This window comes from Erythrolamprus reginae, chromosome 2 (assembly GCF_031021105.1).
Source record: "Erythrolamprus reginae isolate rEryReg1 chromosome 2, rEryReg1.hap1, whole genome shotgun sequence".
In the NCBI taxonomy this organism is placed as follows: domain Eukaryota; kingdom Metazoa; phylum Chordata; class Lepidosauria; order Squamata; family Dipsadidae; genus Erythrolamprus; species Erythrolamprus reginae.
This window is the reverse complement of record NC_091951.1, coordinates 191,264,913-191,282,412: the sequence shown is the minus strand read 5'-3', so window position 1 is coordinate 191,282,412 and position 17,500 is coordinate 191,264,913. Positions and strand designations below refer to the sequence as shown.

Below are 17,500 nucleotides of genomic sequence, written 5' to 3'. Positions count from 1 at the left end.
AGTTTAAAAAAAAAAATCACTCGGAATGATTCTAAATCTATGAATTTGCATTGATTTATTTCATTAGGTTTAGGTTTAGGTTTATTGGATTTATATGCCGCCCCTCTCCGCAAACTCGGGGCGGCTCACAACAATAATAAAAAAACAGTACAGTACATAATACCAAATCCAATGCCCACCCATCTAGTTACAATTTAAATTAATAATCTCATAAAAACAGTATATATAAAAAACAGGCACACAGTCAATCAATCAACAAAACAACATGGGCAAGGGGGAGGTGTTTTAGTTCTCCCATGCCTGACGGCAAAGGTGGGTCTTAAGGAGTTTACGAAAGGCAGGGAGGGTGGGGGCAATCCTAATCTCAGGGGGGAGCTGGTTCCAGAGGGTCGGGCCCCCCACAGAGAAGGCTCTTCCCCTGGGTCCCGCCAGACGACATTGTTTAGTCGACGGGACCCGGAGAAGGCCAACTCTGTGGGACCTAACCGGTCGCTGGGATTCGTGCGGCAGGAGGCGGTCCCGAAGATATTCTGGTCCGGTGCCATGAAGGGCTTTATAGGTCATAACCAACACTTTGAATTGTGACCGGAAACTGATCGGCAGCCAATGCAGACTGCGGAGTGTTGGAGTGATATGGGCATACTTGGAGAAGCCCATAATTGCTCTCGCAGCTGCATTCTGCACGATCTGAAGTTTCCAAACACTTTTCAAAGGTAGCCCCATGTAGAGAGCGTTACAGTATTCGAGCCTCGAGGTGATGAGGGCATGAGTGACTGTGAGTAATGACTCCCGGTCCAAATAGGGCCGCAACTGGCGCACCAGGCGAACCTGGGCAAACGCCCCCCTCGCCACAGCTGAAAGGTGTTTTTCTAATGTGAGCTGTGGATCGAGGAGGACGCCCAAGTTGCGGACCCTCTCTGAGGGGGTCAATAATTCCCCCCCAGGGTAATGGACGGACAGATAGAATTGTCCTTGGGAGGCAAAACCCACAGCCACTCCGTCTTGTCTGGGTTGAGTTTGAGTTTGTTGACACCCATCCAGGCCCCAACAGCCTCCAGGCACCGGCACATCACTTCCACTGCTTCGTTGACTGGACATGGGGTGGAGATGTACAACTGGGTATCATCGGCATATTGATGATACCTCACCCCATGCCCTTGGATGATCTCACCCAGTGGTTTCATGTAGATATGAAATAGCAGGGGGGAGAGGACCGACCCCTGAGGCACCCCACAAGGGAGAAACCTCGGGGTCGACCTCTGACCCCCCACTAACACCGACTGCGACCGACCGGAGAGGTAGGAGGAGAACCACTGAAGAACAGTGCCTCCCACTCCCAACCCCTCCAGCCGGCGCAGAAGGATACCATGGTCGATGGTATCGAAAGCCGCTGAGAGGTCAAGGAGCACCAGGACAGAGGACAAGCCCCTGTCCCGGGCCCGCCAGAGATCATCCATCAACGCGACCAAAGCAGTTTCCATGCTGTAGCCGGGCCTGAATCCAGACTGCTGAGGACCTAGATAATCGGCTTCATCCAAGGACCGCTGGAGTTGAAGTGCCACCACCTTCTCGACAACCTTCCCCATGAAGGGAAGGTTGGAGACTGGACGGTAGTTATTAAGCACAGCTGGGTCCAGGGAAGGCTTCTTGAGGAGGGGGCGCACAACCGCCTCCTTATAAAGGGGTGGAAAGGACCCCCTCCCCAAGGAGGCGTTGACAATCTCCTGGACCCAGCTCCGTGTCACCTCTCGACTGGCTGAAACCAGCCAAGAGGGACACGGATCCAGTAAACAGGTGGCGGAACTCACAGCTCCAATGGCCTTGTCCACTTCATCAGGTGTCACCAAGTCAAACTCCTCCCAGACAGATGGACAAAGACGTTTAGCCCCAGTCACCTCGACTGACTCATTGTCAGTCGACTCTGTTTCACAATTGGAGTCGAGGTCCGCTCGGATCCGGGCGATTTTATCAGCGAAAAACGTGTTAAAATCCTCGGCACTACTCTGCAAGGGCTCCCCAACTCCCCTCTGATTAAGAAGGGAGCGGGTTACCCTAAACAGAGCGGCCGGGCGGGATTCCGCTGATGCAATCAAGGCGGCATGATATGCGCATCTTGCCGCCTTGAGCGCCACTTTGTAAGTCTTAATATGAGCTCTTACAAGTGTTTGATCGGATTCGGACTTACTCTTCCTCCATCGCTTCTCCAGACGTCTCTTCTGGCGCTTCAACACCCAGAGCTCCTCGTTGAACCATGGAGCTCTACGGGGTCCATGCCTCCAAACTAGAGAAGATATTCTTTGCAGGGTCCTTAAAATAGTTGAGTAGTTGTTCAGAACCCAGATCCAATATCAAGCTGGCTTTGGATAAGTTTAATGCTGGAGAAGTCTTGATGCAGTGGGAAAGGGAGGGGAGAGAGAGACAAAGAGAGTGAGCAAGACACAGCAAGAGAGGGGGGGAGAGAGAAGGAGGGAGAGAGATGCAGACAAAGGGGGGGAGAGTGGGAGAGACAAAGAGAGGGAGAGAGGGGGAGAGAGACAGAGAAAGAGAGAGAGACAGACAGACAGACAGAGACAGAGAGGGAGGGAGGGAGGGAGACAGACAGACAGAGAGGGAGAGGGAGAAAGAGAGAGAGACTGGGAACAGAGGGGGAGACAGAGAAAGAGAGGGAGGGAGAGAAGGAGAAAGACAGAAATAGAGAGAGGGGTGAGACACAGAGACACACAGAGAGAGAGATGATCCGCTCTGCTTACTAATATATCTTTGGAATTTATTTTAAAAATAGCAAAACAGAGGGCCTGCATTCTCTGTCCTTTTGATTGCTTGCTTTGACTTTTTTGCAGGTCCTGCAAGAGAGATGCCTGGCTTGTGCGGGGCCCCCTCTGCAGCGGCTTCCCACCGGCGTGTTATGGAGCTCTCCTCCAGTGACCTGCCTTCTCTAATCGTGGCAGGAGACCGCCGAGGTAGCACTACCAGCACTGTCAGTTCAGCCTACACCGTCAGCCGTCGTTCTTCCATGGTGTCACCCTACTTGCCAGCCGGGGGTGCTCCCAATGGATTAGGCCCACCAGACATATATGACCCCATATCCCCCGATGCTTCAAGACGCTCGAGTGAGGCCAGCCATTGCGGAGGACTTCCAGGGCTGGGTAACTTCACCCCAGCCCAGCAGTACCGCCTCAAGGCCAAATATGCTGCGGCAACTGGTGGGCCACCTCCTACCCCTCTCCCCCACATGGACAGAGCCACTCAGTCCAATCTCGTTGGGGATTATTCCAGCTCGGGCTTGCCTTCTTTTGCGCACGAGCACAGCACGAACGATTACCATGGTTACGGCAGCTCTGGCATTCTTCATCCCCACCTGAGTCACGGTGGCCGGCGAGCCAGTGACCCCACGCAGGCTGTGACAGAAGCCCATCCAGTTCCACGTGTGCAAAGGTTCAAAAGCCTCAGCAACATGAGCCCAGCAAGTGCAGGGAGAGCCGGTGGACAAGTGACGGCAGGCACCGAGGCCAACCTTCCCCACCATCTCTTCTCCCCGCGGCCACCGAGCATCAGTGAGAATGTTTTTTTGGAAGCGGCGGCTATGGAGAGTACCATCCCAGCTGTGGAGCCGGAAGTGCTGGAGATGGAACCCTATCTTACCTACCCGGAGCGAGACTACCCCTACCAAGCAACGGCTATGGAGCTGCAGAGCAGTCACACTCATCGAGGCACCTTGAAGCTGATGGGTGATTTACAGATGAGTCCCGTGACTCACGAGCAGCTTGAAGGTGGTTTTGAACAACCGGACTGCGTCCAGTCTCAGTGCCAGATGAACGTGGCGGCTTTCCACACCACACGGCAGTGGGACAGCAATAGCTCAGGGATAAACCCTGCATCGCTCCATGGCATGGGGCCGTGCCACTCCACCCAGTATCCAATCCCTGATGCTAAACCTATGGGAGCAGAGCCTGCCAATCATGGCCGACAGGGGGCGTTCCAGTTTGGCCAGGCACATATTAAAGCCGAGCAACAGTTCCAACCGGCCGCGGCGGCTCTTGCCTCCTGCCAGAGCATGAAGCAGGCGCTATACAACCAGTCCCAGCCAGTGTGTGGAGATGGCGGATATCAGCCCGAAAGCCAGCAGGCCTCTTGCTATGGCGTGGGACAGCCCCCGAGCAGGAGATCCCAGACCCCCATGTTGCAAGTCAAGGAGATGATGGTACGGAGTTATGTGCAATCCCAGCAGGCACTGATGTGGGGGGAGCAGCCGGCCAGCAACGTCATGGATGGCACAGAGAACGGGCCAAGCCAGCAACACCAGCCTTACCCTGGTGTAAAGTATCCAAGCTACCCAGCCAGGCCATCGCCGGCTATGGAAAACAAAGCACTTTCAAGACCCAACAGCCAGTATTATAACCCAAGAATGGTCCCGCATCCACCTGGCAGGCCAAAGCCACCGAATCGACAAAGCAACTTGAGCTATCAAGGTAGCCCTTCTTACGACATCCCCGGCGATGGTGGCTCCCACCCTACGATGCGCTTACCCCCTCTTCACGGTCCTGAAGGAACAGGCTTTCCCACCCCAATGCACGTGCCGCTGAGCAAAGCTTCTGGGCACAAGTTGATGAATACCCACCAGAGGCACCACCAGCCCCCCAGCTGCGTGGCTGGGGATCCTGGTGACCCTTACGCTCCCGGGCTGGAGGCCCCTAAACCTGACTCTTTCTCTTACCTGCCTGAGGAGCAGGTGTCTAACAGTTTGGACACTCTGGACTTAGAAAACACCCACTTGGACTTCACGGCCATCCTTGATGACGCAGAGGCCCTTAGTCCGACCCCGCCTGGGGGCCTGACCAACATGGCAGTGGGGGATATGAATTCCATGCTGAACTCATTGGCAGGGGAGAACCAGTTCCTTAATACCCTTTCCTAGTATGCGTAGACAAGGCTCTGTCTGATGGCAAAGACTGCTACCTTACCCCGTTGAACTCTCTTGGGAGATTGCTGGTTCTAACTTGTAACCTCTGGGTTCCTTGGTACAAAATAGCTTTTTTTTTATCCTTAATATACAGTGGTACCTCTAATTAAGAACTTAATTCGTTACATGACCAGGTTCTTAAGTAGAAACGTTCTTAAGTAGAAGCAATTTTTCCCATAGGAATCGATGTAAAAGCAAATAATGCGTGCAAACCCATTAGGAAAAAAAATAAAAGGTCGGAATTTGGGTGGGAGGCGGAGGAAGAAGAGGAGGAGGACAGTTGCTGCCGAAGGAAGAAGGTGGAGGGGAATCAAAAAAATCCCAAACTTTAAGGCTTAAAAAAAAAAAGAGGGACTCTGAGGCAGTGCCCAAAGAAAGGAAAATGCTCCGTTCACTCTGAGCTGCCCAGAGCGAAGGGAGCATTTCTTTTCTCTGGGCACTGGCAGAGGTTTATTCCCTGTCCAAGCACCAGAGAAAGGAAAATGCTTTGTTCGCTCTGGATTGCCAAAGCCTCCTTAAGCATCACCTAAAGGCTCCTCTGGCAGCCCAGATGGCCGGGATTAAAGGGGGAATGGCAGGAAACTGGCGGGGCCTTTATGCCGCTCTCAAATTTCCTGGGAAATTTTTCCGGGCTCCGGTTCTTAAGTAGAAAATAGTTCTTAAATAGAGGCAAAAAAAATCTTAAACACGAGGTTCTTATCTAGAAAAGTTCTTAAGTAGAGGCGTTCTTAAGTAGAGGTACCACTGTAATCCTAAAACAGTATCGGATTCCTACCTGGTACAGGCTACACTGCGCACAGGTAGCAAAAATGGAGCTGCGAATGCAGTTCTGTGTCCCTAGAGTGTGCACTTGCACATCCCAGTGAGATTTTGCTTCTGTGCATGCTCAGGAAGCAAAATCTGGCAGCGGGGTGTACGCGCGTGTGAGATTTTGCTGGGCTTTTTTGTTTCTGTGCATGCGCGGAAGCAAAAATATTGCCAAAATCTCATGCATGCATGAGCCCCTCCATGAGATTTTGCTACCTGCGCATGTGCCAAAGCAAAATCTAACTGGGACATGCACACGCGCATGCCGGGGACACAAAGCTCCATGCGCATTGCACCATTAGCGGTGGTAAATGGCAACCCCCACATGTTATACACGCCAGATAAACTGATCTGCTGACCGGATGGGTTGCAAGATGGGCAGCTAATGGGAAAGGAAGTGTGTTAATCCCGGTCCCTTAGTGAGAAAAAACAGAACTCAGGACTACCTAGATTTTGATCTACGGTCACTCATCTCCTCTTCCCACTAAATCCCCTTTCCCAAAGGAATCCAGTATTTTTGATAAGCTTCCCAAGTGCCTCTTTCCAAATCTATTACGGTAAGAAACAAGAATGTTACAATGCATTTCTTGCACAGTGCCTCAGAGATTGTTGATAGGGTACCTTGAGTCTCTTATCGTTTATATTTATAATAAATAGATATATTTATAAAAGCAAGCTTAGGTACATGATACAGTGCTGCAGAATTGTCACCTGTTCCCAGCAGTGGGTTGCTCCCAGTTTGGTCCGGTTCTGAGAACCAGTAGCACCAGTGGCAAGAGGCTTCACCCACCTGCCCGGAACGCTTCTGCGCATGTGCAGAAGCGTCGTGGCTCACGGGAACTGGTAGTAAAGGGTTTTAGAACCCACTGTTATAACATTCATATAAAATACACAGAGGAGGAAAGAGATCTGGAAGAACAGCATATTAAAACTGCCTCTGGAGTCTTATAAGCATTATTGTACCGTGTTTTCCCGAAAATAAGACCCTGTCTTATATTTTTTTTTTTTAAACCTGAAATAAGCGCTTGGTCTTATTGCCATGCACTCAAAAGCCCAATTGCGTTTATTATCAGGGGATGTTTTATTTTGGGGGAAACTGGATAGAACCCTCCCAGATATACTTTTGAAACTTGACAGCGCCCTCCTTGGCCTTTGGCCATGTTGGTTTGGGCTAATGAGTCCAACAACATCTGGAGGACGAGAACTGCCCCACCCTTGGAAGTTGCTGAGTCTCAGGCCATATCCCAATACACAATATGCCACATTCAGGCTTCATTCCCACATTTCAGCTCCCAATTTGCAAAGCTAGCAAAAGTGAACCAGGCATTTCTAAGTACCACCAATTTATCTTTTGCTATAATCTCCCACCCTGTAATTACTGCCAGTATAAAAACCAGAGTATAAAACCTTGCTGCAATACCCATGCGTCTTAGGAGAAGGGCAGCACAGAAATTAAAATAATAATTAATTAATTAATTAATCAATTAATTAAAATAAAAGTACAATGTTAGGAAGGTGCTCAGATTCTGTTGTCCTTCCAGAACTCTTGCTTTCATTATTTTCACCTACCTAACAGTTCAATTCAATTTATTAGATTTGTATGCCACCCCTCTCCGAAGACTCGAAACAAACAAGTTTCACACATGCTTCTCCCCATCCAAGTATGGCACCTGGCCATACTTCAACTAAGGTCCCATCTGCACTGTGTTGCAGATTTAAAGGCCCTTCCCCAGCTCTAGTCCTGCATATGACTTACTCGGTTGGAATGTGGCTGAGGACGTATGGACGATTTATGCTCATGATTCCATACAGAGAGGAACTCCATGTGTGCCTTTTCCAAGGGCTGGGATAAAGATGTTTTTGACGTATGTTTGAAGAAAGCTAGATGGTCATATGGGAGGCATATGTTTGCAAATGCAGCCTTCATAAAGAGACATTCCTCAGGGAACTGGATTTTTCTGTGGCACCCATTCAGTGTGAAAAGATTTGTAGTGCCACACATTGGGGAACAATGAGAAACCAGGCAAAAAAGAGAAACCACAAGCTTACCCACCATATGCCAGAAATAAACTCAAATCCATTGCAAAAGGCTAAATGGAAAGTTGGACAAATTGAACAAAAGAATCTTCTTGAAAATTCAGATTAATTTAGAAGAGAAGATAAACACCCAACACACAGTTCACTTATTAACCCAGCCCACAGGTAAATTCCTCTTGACCCCAAATGAGCTAGGGCTGATTGACACAAGCAAATGCACCACTGGATTTCATAATAGCTTTTATGATTTCAAGCAGAAGTGGCTACCACAGCAATTCATTTCTGAGCTCTTGGTCTTAAAGCTGTTGCCTGATCACATATGCAAGCTGCAGATTTATACATACTTGAAAATCAACGAACATGCCTTAGATCCTGGCAAAATATCCCACCCGCTGGGCTATTGAAATTAGAAATTTAGCCATAAAAACAATGCTAACTTGTTATGATTGGTCCCTTAATTTGAAAACCGTGAAAGAGAAACTGAACACATCATTCCAATAAGGAAAATCCGATATACAGTGTTCCCTCGATTTTCACAGGTTCAAACTTCGCGAAAAGGTTTTTCAAAAATATTAATTAAAAAATACTTCGCGGGTTTTTCCCCTATACCACGGTTTTTCCCGCCCGATGATGTCATATGTCATCGCCAAACTTTCGTCTGCCTTTAATAAATATTTTTTTTAATAAACTTTAATAAATAAACATGTTGAGTAATAATCTAAATGGTTGCTAAGGGAATGGGAAATTGCAATTTAGGGGTTTAAAGTGTTAAGGGAAGGCTTGTGATACTGTTCATAGCCAAAAATAGTGCATTTACTTCCATGTCTCTACTTCGCGGAAATTTGACTTTCGCGGGCGGTCTCGGAACGCATCCCCCGCGAAAATCGAGGGAACACTGTACTCTGTTAAAGATAGGAATAGAACTTAGACTTATATACCACTTCACAGTGCTTTACAGCCACTCTAAGTGGTTTTTGAGTCAGCACATTGGCTTTTACAATCTGGATCCTCAACCTCGGAAGGATGAAAGCCTGAGTTAACCTTGAGCCGATCAGAATTGAACTCCAGGCTGTGGGTAGGCTGCATTTTAACCAATTGTGCCACCACAGCTATCCCCAGAGTGATTCAATATTGCATCTCCGTCATATACAGCAAATAGTCTACCTCTGAATTTATAAACAGAATAAAGAAATAGTTTCATATTTGCTCATTGACAAGATCACTTTGATATATGCTTTTTAATATTTTTGCCATGCACTAAGTAAAAAGGAAATAAACTAGCCTAGAGGTTGGAGAAACAATACAGCAGCACATATCCTCTCAGGCCAGGGGTAGGGAAAGCTGGCTCTTCTATGACTTGTAGACTTCAACTCCCAGAATTCCTGAGCCAATCATGCTAGCTCAGGAATTCTGGGAGTTGAAGTCCACATGTCATAGAAGAGCCAACTTTGCCTACCTCTGTTTTAGACCATAAAGGCAATTGGCAGAATTAGCCTGTAATACTGCATTCTAACCACTGCTTTGGGTTAATGTCAGGGTTCCAAGAAGTGAAGGATTGCCAGCTTCTACTGCTACCGGTGCGCTCTGCGCACCGCTCTGTGTCTCCAGTGGGTGCGCATGCGCACCCGAGTGGAATTTTGCTCCTGCGCAAATGCAGCAAATAGATACATTCTTCAGGGAACTGGATGTTGCTGTGGTGCCCATTCAGTGCGAAAAGATTTGTAATGCCACATATTGGGAAACAATGAGAATGGGCGGAAGCAAAAAAATCAACAAAAATGGCCGAAATCTCACATCCCGTGCGTACTCTCGCGAGATTTTGCTTCCTGCAAATGCGTAGAAGCAAAATCTCACTTGGGCGCATACACACAGCTCCATTTTTGCTCCCCACCATCCAGGTAGGAAACCAATACTGGTTTCAAGTAACAACCCCAATGAAAGAAAACTCTCAGGAAGGAATTTCCTCAGAATTCCATTTTATTAGAGATGTCATATTGTCACATCTGGGAAAACCCCGAATCTGAAAGCTCCCAGGTTTTCCCCACCCAAAGGAAAGTTCCAGCCCCTTCCCGTACACCCACATGCCCATCACATCATCCAATCAAAGCACCGTCCTAACCACTCCCCTCCAGGTGCAGGGCAAGACAGCCTTGACTCTCAAAGAAAAGAATGTTATTATGACTGCAAAGAACCACTAGCGGGTTGCAGATGGTACACCTGGCATTGGGGTTCCAGTAGTGGAAATTGAGATGTATATGCATCTCCGCGCGCCAGACCCATGCGACCATGCATCTGCCTGATATTTGGTTTCTGCACAGGAATGCTGTTGCATGCGAGATTTTGCCGATTTTCAGTGGGTTTTTTGCTTATGCGCATGTGCAGATGCCAAATCTCATTTGGATGGGCGTGTGGGTCTGTGAAGGTCCCAGAGAGCGCACCAGTAGCAGCCGATAAGTGCAACCCCTGCCTGCAAAGAACCCATACTCCATACAATTCCCCCTCCCAGTTTCCCATAGTAGTAAATTGGGGCAGACCTGAAGGGCCAATACAAAAGATGGCTTCCAGGCCTGACAACTGCGTCACCACGATTTAAGATAGTGTTTCCAGCTGTGCTTTGAAGAACAACCAGCCCTATGCTTTAAAAATCCCAATTCATCCCATCAGTTCTCTCCATATGCATCTGCCCAGTCTGAAAGAAATTTTAGAGAAACGTTGGCAACTCCTGCAGTATTAATGGTGGCATGAAAAAGAAGCTCTTCTTCTACAAAGGTCTTTTAGTTGCATGTTGATACCTTCAAATCTGGAGCACTTTAAAAGCACTTGAAATTCTTCAGGTATGAATTTTGCTAGATCAGATAAGACGTTTCCAGCCTATTCTCTGCTTGCAATCATCCAGGAAGTAAAGCTACACGAGAGCCAAGGACATAATTTTGAAGCTTCAGCAAACTTATGTTCTTGCCCTCCTGGTTTTTCCAAATCCATATATAAGCAGATTTGGCAAAGTGGAAATGTATTGACGCAGACGGTAGGGAAGCAGAATCATAACTTTAGAAATTGAATGGGGAATATCATTGTCTGGTGCTTAGAAACTTACCCCTCCTATCTGCTCTGCTTAATTAGCCTTGGAAGTTTTTAGTAATATTCTAAAAATCTGCTGAACTAAAATGACAGAGAAAGACCACACACAAGCAATGGGAAAAAGTTAATATCTAAACGAAAGCCAATAATACATCTGTTTTCAAGCTATTGCCAGTTCCCACAACTGCATTGACTGCCTCTATCCTTACACTCCTGCAGTTTGTTTCCAAGTAAAAGATAGGGGTTCCATCAGTGGGCTTCAGTTACCTTTGCTACCGGTTCGGGACTGGGAGCGTGCGGGCGCACTTTGGGTGGGCAGAGCCTCCTGACGCCGCCACCACTGGTTTGCCTGAACCGGTGCGAACCGGTAGCAAGCCACCAGTAAGGGGTTCCCCTTTAAAGTATCCTCAGCAGAACAAAGCAAGCTATTTTGTACCAAAGATGAACCTTGGACTGCTTGGCTCAGAATTATCCATGTGCTGATGGGAGCTCTTCAGGGGTTTTAGACAGGAGGAGGCTTAGATGAAATGTTAAGGGCTGATTCACCAAGTTATGCCTCTCCCATTGAGGCAACCTCTTCTCTCATAGTTCCACTATGAAGTGTCCTTATGTCCTTCACCCCAGCATTTTCCTCATAGCAAAAAAAATATATAAACTCAGCCTTAAGAAACCAAAGAATATTCCTTGCCTCTGTTTTAGCTTTCCTTTTTGTGTCTTTCTGTTTATACTTTAGCCTAGAAGCCAAACCGGTGCCTGTCCTTCCCTGGAGGTTTATCTTCGATGGGAAGGGATAAAGGGAAGTATTAAAGCAGAGGAACAAATTCTAGGCGTATCACGATGATATGTATTTTGATAGTTTGTACATAGTATATATGTGTGCGGATATTTTTTACCTATAAATCTTTGTCTCTGTCTCTCTCTCACTCTCTTTTTTTAGAGGAGAAAAAAAGCATCAATAAAAGGTTAATAAAACATATTTCCTCAGGAAAAAAAATGAAAGCAAGGCTAAATTGTTCATTTGTTTAAATACTGTATAGCAAGCCCCTCAAGACACTGAGGGTCATCAACTAAGCCTTCATTTTGGTAAACAAACGTCCCCAAATGTTTCACTTTTCTCTAAGGCCATGGAAGAGAACTACAGGTACCAGTCCACACAGGCAATTTTCATGGTAATCTCAATGGAAGGAAATAAGCCAAAAATAAAATGGGAATAAAAGGGATAACCTAATTTTTGCAATGACAAATTATTGCAATCTTTTCTGGGTCAAGGTTTAGAAGTATTTTGACATTGATTTCTTTCCTTCTTGGTCTTTTGATTTTCCAATCTAGCTTTCAGCTGTAGACTTTCTAATGAGCTTCCATTCAAATAGATCGAAACCTGCTTATCACAGTGGCCAAGAACAGCTTAAGGAAGCTGCTGATGAAAGATCTCTTTAAAGCATCTGAGAAAAATGTGGGGGGGAAATCCTGCACCTGAAGTCTCTGGCCAATTTCCCATTTGCCAGAATGGTGTATTTATTAAGATGTAGGCAGTTGGTCATGCTTCCAAATGAGCTTGTACAGCTGAATTATGATCAAGAAGATTCACATGTTGTTCTGACCGGCTCTATCAATTAGCAATTAAGCCCCAATGAAAATTCGGACTCCAAATTGATATATACAAAAATCTATTTACAAAGCAGTGTGCTGTGTAAAGTGAAGAACTCAAAAGAGTGGAACTTGCTTGCCAAGACTTCAGCATTATCAGTCCAACTGATAATAAACATCCCACAGAAATTTGTAAATTACAGCCAATTAACTCTTGATGGGAACAGTTACTCACAAGGTTTTCCAAGACTACATTTTTTACAAGGTTGCACATAGGAACACCCTTCAGCTGTTAGCTCTCTCTCTATTCAGAAACGAACATTTCAATTCTGCAAATGAACTTCCCTTTTCCTCCCCTTTTATACTACCTGTGATGACGTGATCTCCCTTGCCGGAAATACTCCTGTCTCCCTTGCAGTCTTCTAAGTCTCGTATCTAGAATAGGGTCCATCACATCCCTCTCCTCTTCCTCCTCTGACACCACCACATCTAGGGGGTCCTGCAGCCTCCTGAGTATCCCCAGGCCCCAACTTTCCCTCGCTTTCACTGTCTTCCACTCCTCTGACAGATACACCAGCCTATGAACACCTGATGGACCCAGTGCATCCTCATCAAAGTCCGAGACTAAAGGAGCTGGACGTGAGCCAACCACAACACGTGTAAAGCTGAAAACATGCTAAGAAGTCAAAACAGCCTTTTCAGAGCCATATGTGAATCCATCAGTTAAAAAAAGAAAGAAACCTTTCCCCTTAAGGCTAACAATTTCTCATTTCATTGATTTTGGTCAATCTTTCCCAAACTGCTCTGGATGGGATTCTGGGAATGGAACTCCCCATATTTTAAAATTGCCAAGGCTGAAAAACACTGGTGTAAATCCTGGAACTCCTGTGATGAATTTTTTTGAGCTTGGTTCTAACACAAGTCAGATTTTTCAAGATCCATTGCCTGAGATGGAGAGATGCAATGATCTGAGAAAAACTAAAGAAGGTTATGCATGAGATTCAGGTTGACAAGGAATGGGAATATGCTTGTTTTATTATTATTTTTCTTTTTTACCCACTCAGTTGTGTTTGATTCTTGAGGGTAAATTGATGCTAGCTATCAATCAGAGGTGGGAGTCAGGCGATTTGGACCGGTTAGGGCAAACCAGTAGTTGCGACTAAATGAAACCCCTAAAGGCCAAGTTCATGCAAAAACAATACAGAACAGATGGATCATCTGGCAATATTTTTTTTATTACTGAACACTTTCCTTGGTCAATCACACATCTCACTGAAAAACAGGTCATATGTGGGGTGAGCCAGAGAATTCAGTCATATTTATTTCTTTTCAAATCCTTTCTAAACCATCATTTTTTTAAAGGAACTGGTGCTTTCTTAGTAATAGTCAAACATTACCTTTGATGACTCCCAGTTTATTTGGCAAGAAACAATAGCAATTTGAATGAAAGTTTCAACTTTATTTCGGGGGGAATGTGTGTGCTCTAATAATGACTTAGAAGGCATCAGTTTAGAAAGATTTTGCCTCCGCTAGGAGAAGTTCATGGGATTTGTAGTCCAACACATCTGATGTGCAGTTGGGGGAAATAATCCTGAAGAATTAGGGTTTCAAGGCTAATTGGCACTGTGACATCAGACAGGAGACCAAACCTAGGGAATTAGGCTGGCTGGCAGTTCATCTAATGAAAATCTTTCTCCTCCAGTACGGAATGCCCAATAATTAATGGAATAAAGGTTCCATTGTTTAGATTTGTTTGGGTTGAAATCTACATCTAAACAGGTCCTGTTCCCTGTTTAAAGCCAAAGTGCTTTCAGTCATTTGATTTATCTTTTAGATGCTCACCAGTTGTTTGTTGGGTATGAATATTGACATCTTGCTGCTAAGATACACCAGCTAAAAAAAATTGATCAACTTCAAAAAAAAGAATCTCAGAGAAGTAGGATGCAGAGATCCAGCTCTCCTAATAAAATATATTTTCCAAAGATGATGGTAACCTACGTTGCTGTGATTGGTGCAGAGAGTTTCACAACACCAATGCTTGGTTCAGAAACAGATTGTGATCCCATATGTCTTGAGAATAAAGCAATCCATATTCCAAAAAGAAGAAGAAGAAGAAGAAGAAGTATCAGCAGAGTCATTCGGCATCTGTCCCAAAGATGGCAGCAAATTCGGTAAGAAGCAACTCTACCACCTGATTCTGGTACACCATGTCCTCTATCAGGCTGGCTACATCTCCCTCATGTCGCAACAGCGTTGGCCCAAAAACAATCCCAATATTCTGAGTTGTCATCCGGTTGACATCTGAGAGATCCATCACCCTGAATGAGGGGGAGAAAACCCCCAGAAATGAGAACATCATACTATTTTGGTCCCGTTCAATGCATCCATTGCTAAAGCAGACAGGCAGATTTAATTGAGATTTCATTTCTAAAAAAAACATGCTGAAAATCATATTTGTTGACCTGTTATCCATTTGTCTAAATAACCAATCAAAGACACAATCAGACAGGGAAACAAATCTTGAGAGAAAGAGAAGACAAAGAAATCAGACCGTTTTTTGCTATCCCAAGCAATGATGGCGAACCTTTTTTTCCCTTGGGTGCTGAAAGAGCATGGGCGTGTGCTATCGCGCATGCCTGAGTGCCCATTCCCATAATTCAATGCTTGGGGAGGGTGAAAACAGCTTTCCCCATCCTCCCGGAGGCTCTCTGGAAGCCAAAAACGCCTACCCAGAGCCTCTGTGTGAGCCAAAAATCAGCTGGCTGGCACACACATGCACATTGGAGCTAAGCTAGGGCAATGGCTCGCATGCCAGCAGATATGGCTCTGCGTGCCACCTGTAGCATCCGTGCCATAGTTTCACCATCATTGCTCTAGAGTCTTTCTAGGAAACTGGGGAGGGCAGAAATGGCTTTCTCCACTCCCTCTGGAGGTCCTCAGGAGGCCAGAAATGGCCTGTTTCCTAACTTGAAGACGTTGGGCCATTTCCGGAATCCAGAGGGCCTCCAGGGGGGTGGGGAAGGCTGTTTTTGCCCTCCCCAGGTCCTAAAAAGGCTCTGAAGCCTGTGGAGAGTGAAAAACAGAACTTCTGATTCAACCAAAAGTTGGCAAATGGAATATTTCCAACCTCGGGAAGAACTCCCGGGGGAGAGGGCGTTTTCACCCTCCCCAGGCTCCTAGAAGGGCTCTGAAGCCTGGGGAGAGCAAACAACGGGTGTGCCATTGCATGCTAGGAGCGGTGGAAGTGTCACACACGCATGTGCAAGGGGGGCATGGAATTATGGGTGTGAGCATGCACATCTGTACAAGCCCACCAACCCCCGCATTTTTGGCACACAAGCCAAAAAAGGTTCACCCTATACTATTTCAGTTTGCTTTTACTATTTTTTTTTCTTACTAGTGATCTTGTTTGGTTTGCTATAAAAGAAAAATAGGGGCCTTAATTCAGGTGGTCCTCAACTTACAACAGTTCATTTAGTGACTGTTCGAATTTACAACAGCACTGAAAAAAGGTGATTTATAACTATTTTCAGACTTATGACTATCACGGCATTCCCATGGTCATGTGATCAAAATTCAGATGCTTGGCAACTGACTCATATTCATGTGATCACCTTTTGTGACCTTCTGACAAGCAAAGTCAAGGGGGAAACCAGATTCACTTAACAACTGCAACGATTCCCTTAAACAACTGTGTCGCAAAAGTTGTAAAATGCGGCAAGGTTCATTTAAGAAATGTTTCACTTTGCAACCAAACTTTTGGGCTCAATTGTGGTCATCAGTTGAGGACTCTCTGTAACAAAAAGCCTGATTCTGCCAGGAAGGAAGTATTAATGGACCAATTCAAGGTGACTAATTTACTTGCGGAGATGCTGAAGTAAGTAACGCAGTGTGTCCCGGTTTGGTTGAGGGAGAGTCTGGATCAATGCAGCTATCTTGGACACTTTTTCCTTTTGATCCGTCAACTCTATGCAGAAAAAAGCAAAAAAATAATAATATTTTTTTTCAACTGAGAAGGCAACGCTTAGATTGAAAGACTTTCTAGCTTCCAAAGGGCAGGTTAGAAATATTCAGTGTTGCTATCAGAGTTACATCCAAAGCACATTTTGCAGAAGTCCACTAGTCTTAAAGCTGTCAAGTTTGAAGACCCCTGAGTTAGGGGTTAGGGGTGAAAGGCTCTTCAATAACATCAAAAACATCATTAAAAAAGCACAACAAACAAAATTCTTTCTGCGCCAACTCAAGAAGCTCAAACTGCCCAAAGAGCTGCTGATACAGTTCTACAGAGGAATCACTGAGTCTGTCATCTGCACCTCCATAACTGTCTGGTTTGGTGCTGCAACCCAACAGAACTGACACAGACTTCAGAGGAGAACCAGAACTGCAGAAGAAACAATTGCTGCCAACCTGCCTTTTATTGAGGACCTGTATACTGCACGAGTCAAAAAGAGGGCGGAGAAAATATTTACTGACCCCTCGCATCCTGGACATAAACTGTTTCAACTCCTACCCTCAAAACATCAACTCAGAGCACTGCACACCAAGACACCTAGACACAAGAACAGTTTTTTCCTGAACGCCATCACTCTACTAACCAAATAATTCCCTCAACACTGTCAGACTTTTTACTAAATCTGCACTTCTATTCTACTAGTTTTTCTCATCATTCCTATCCTTTTCCTCCCTCTTAGGACTGTATGACTGTAACTTGCTGCTTGTATCCTAAGATTTTTATTAATATTGATTGTTTCTTCATTGCTTGTTTGACCTCTATGACAATCATTAAGTGTTGTACCACATGATTCTTGACAAATGTATATTTTATTTTATGTACGCTGAGAGCATATGCACCAAGACAAATTCCTTGTGTGTCCAATCACACTTAGCCAATAAAATTCTATTCTACTCTACTCTACTCTACTCTACTCTACTCTACTCTACTCTACTCTACTCTGTTCTATTCTACTCTATTCAAACTTGGCCAGTTTAAGACTTATGGACTTCAGTTCCCATTCCTGGGCTAGCATGACT

General features: G+C 45.7%; 2 protein-coding genes across 3 annotated transcripts in view; one reads left to right on the top strand and one right to left on the bottom strand.

The window, feature by feature from the left end:
• The window catches only part of GLI1 (GLI family zinc finger 1), a 33,951-nt gene extending 28,902 nt beyond the window's left edge, over positions 1-5,049 (top strand). For both annotated transcript variants that reach the window (XM_070736060.1, XM_070736061.1), the window contains one exon: positions 2,841-5,049. In XM_070736060.1, coding sequence (XP_070592161.1) covers positions 2,841-4,915 — 2,075 coding nt within the window. In that variant the 3' untranslated portion in view covers positions 4,916-5,049. The remainder of the gene's footprint in view (positions 1-2,840) is intronic.
• Positions 5,050-16,326: 11,277 nt separating this feature from the next.
• ARHGAP9 (Rho GTPase activating protein 9) overlaps positions 16,327-17,500 on the bottom strand; it is a 57,156-nt gene continuing 55,982 nt past the window's right edge. The window contains exon 16 of the mRNA XM_070736059.1: positions 16,327-16,436. Within this exon, the coding sequence (XP_070592160.1) occupies positions 16,327-16,436 (110 nt within the window). The remainder of the gene's footprint in view (positions 16,437-17,500) is intronic.